The 2,495-nt window shown below is 50.0% G+C and overlaps 1 protein-coding gene across 1 annotated transcript; it reads right to left on the bottom strand.

The window, feature by feature from the left end:
- Window positions 1-133: 133 nt before the first annotated feature.
- CSUI_002170 (uncharacterized protein) lies at window positions 134-2,474 on the bottom strand. Its single transcript, XM_068062372.1, has 2 exons — window positions 881-2,474; window positions 134-624 (listed from the first exon to the last, which is right to left on the bottom strand). Exons 1-2 carry the CDS (start codon window positions 2,305-2,307, stop codon window positions 432-434), a joined length of 1,620 nt encoding a protein of 539 aa, XP_067925655.1. The 5' UTR covers window positions 2,308-2,474; the 3' UTR covers window positions 134-431.
- Window positions 2,475-2,495: the final 21 nt, after the last annotated feature.

Here is a 2,495-nt window from a genome sequence, read left to right as displayed (position 1 = left end):
AGAAGAGAAAAGAAGCGAAGACAGCCTGAAGAACCACATGAGCGACCGCCATCGCTCACATGACTCGCCAGTCTGCTCCTTTTCTTTGCTCTTCTGCTTGCCAGAACCTCCTTCCCTTTCTCTGNNCAGAACCTCCTTCCCTTTCTCTGCGTGACTCTTTCTGTTTTGCTAGACTTGTAGAAGATAAGAGACATGATGCTCAATGCCCGAAGATGAAGATGATGATGATGATGGCGAAGGCAAAGAAGCCCAACGAACGGAAAAGAAAGAAGAAATCCGACGCAGGGCACGGACGAAAGAAGCGAAGATCGCTGCAATAACTATGATGGAAAGAAGAGTTGTTTTTTTGTTTTTTCGTTTTTTGTTTTTTTTTGTTTTGGAATGTATATACACTTCTAGCATGCTTTAGCCATATGCCAGATACACATCGGTTACATACTGAGACTCATGTAATCAAGAACTCGTTTTTCCCTTTTCAATTCTGCTCTTGCTCCCGCTTCTGCTCCTCCTCGGGCTTCGGTGAATTCCAGACCGGACCCACTCCTCCTTCCAGCAGTCCCTTTCGCCGTCACCTGTCGCCACTTCCCGCGTATTGCCGTGTTGCTGCCTTCCTGCAGAAGCCACCTGAAAAATCGACACAAGCAGATATCCAGAGACACCTTGTAAAGCATTGACAAGTGAGAGGTGTGCATTACTCTGCCCCCACGGGAGAAGGACATAAGCATGTCTTTTGCATAGGTAAACTAGCTGTTCAGCAACAAGGGATCAACGTAGGCCTATTGTCATACAGATGATACGAGGGGCTACAACACCACGTAGTTCATGTGCACATGCAATTCTATATAGAGTGTATATAGGGAGAAGTTGAAGGGAGACTCACCAATCTGAAGGAAGGTCGGGAGGCCTTTCTCGACAATGGTTCCAGAGTCCGGGGGGGAGCACCCCAAGCTCGCGGACGGGAGCAGCAATCTGTAGCAGAAAAGGGCAACTGCCCCACTGTATAGGCTCGAGCCTCATTGCGAACGTCCCCTTGTTCCACGCCATCATCGTCATCTTTTTCCGCTTTTTCTTTTTCTTGATCCTCCACTCGGTCTGCAGACAACAACGCTCTATCGGGTACTTCCCCCCGCACAGTCCAACGGACGTCCCTTCCTTCTCCCTCTCATCCTTTTCGTCTGACCATCCTAATGGAGTGTCTTTACCAGGTGAGCGGACTTCAGCTTCTTCCTCCTCTTTTGTTATTGACGGCGTCCGATCTGGCATTCCTACAGGCAAAATGCTCTTCTTTTCATCGACTTTCTTCTTGCCCAGAGGTTCTCCATCGGCACGAAAACGTGCTTCTCTCCTGTTGGGAGCAAAGCTTTGAAAAAGTTGCTCCACTCTCTTCCATTTGAAGAGAAGCGACGCGAAGAAACACACTCGTTTTGCATCCACAAAGAGGGAGCGCCACCACGATCCGAAAGTGTCTCCTGATTTGTGGCAAAAAACTCCAGGAGCTTCTTTGCTGCCATTCTCGCATAGAAAGGAAGGAACTGCAGGTCCAATGAACTTGAGAGAGAAGTCTACATGAGGCATCTCCACCTGGTCCATTAACATGTTGTTTTTCTCCATCTCAAACACCTCTTGTTCTTCCTCATGCCAAGCCCCTCCTGTTTCATCGTCGACGTAGTACGTGGTGACCATGGCGATTCTTTCGCCTCCACAGATTCGACTCACACCCGCCGTCACCATACCATTCTCATCGATGTGGACGATCCACTCCATCTCTTCCTCTCCTTCGTTGCTGCCTTCTTTGTCGGTAAAGTAGTCATAATTATCCCTCTCCACCTCTTCCACACTCCAGGAGTCGTCATTCTTGTCGAAGCAAGGAAGTGCTTCTTTTCCTCCTTCCTCTCTAACCGCATGTTCGCCCAGCGCGAACAGTCGATGGAAAGCGGGGGTTTCAGCGGACATGGGGAGAGGTGACGACACTTCACAATTGCCCCCCTTCGCCGTTAAGCGAGAGACTTCTGAACACTCGAGGCATGTGGAAGCCTCTTGGTCTTCAATGTCCTCTCTTTCCTCTTCTTTGCTTCGGCTGTCCGTCGCTTCGGCCGCTTTCCTTTTTCCGAAGCGAAGGCACCTTGGTAGACATGAAGAGAAACACGATGCAGTCGATGAAGGCAACTGTCGTCGCTTGTTGACCTTTGCTTGCGTTTCTCCCGGATTTATTCTACCATCTTCTTTTGCCTCCTCCACTTTCCCAGCCGTCGCCTTGCGGCGCGGCCCTGCAAGCCACCCGAACGGTGGCGACTTTGGGAACCTCATCCTTACACGAAACACACGTAGCGCTCGGAATGAATTCCGAGGACAAATCCTGCTGTGGATAGCTGTGAGCGTCGAACACTTGAGAGCTTCAACAGTCGTAGCAAAATAGCAGCAGCGGCGCACCCGTAAACGCCAAAATAAAAGAACGGGTGAGCATTCCAGACGTTTCAAACCCCCCTGACCTCCAT

Source organism: Cystoisospora suis (genome assembly GCF_002600585.1).
Source record: "Cystoisospora suis strain Wien I chromosome Unknown contig_905, whole genome shotgun sequence".
Lineage (NCBI taxonomy): Eukaryota > Apicomplexa > Conoidasida > Eucoccidiorida > Sarcocystidae > Cystoisospora > Cystoisospora suis.
Note: the sequence above shows the minus strand (reverse complement) of the source record. Positions and strands in the feature narration are given on the sequence as shown.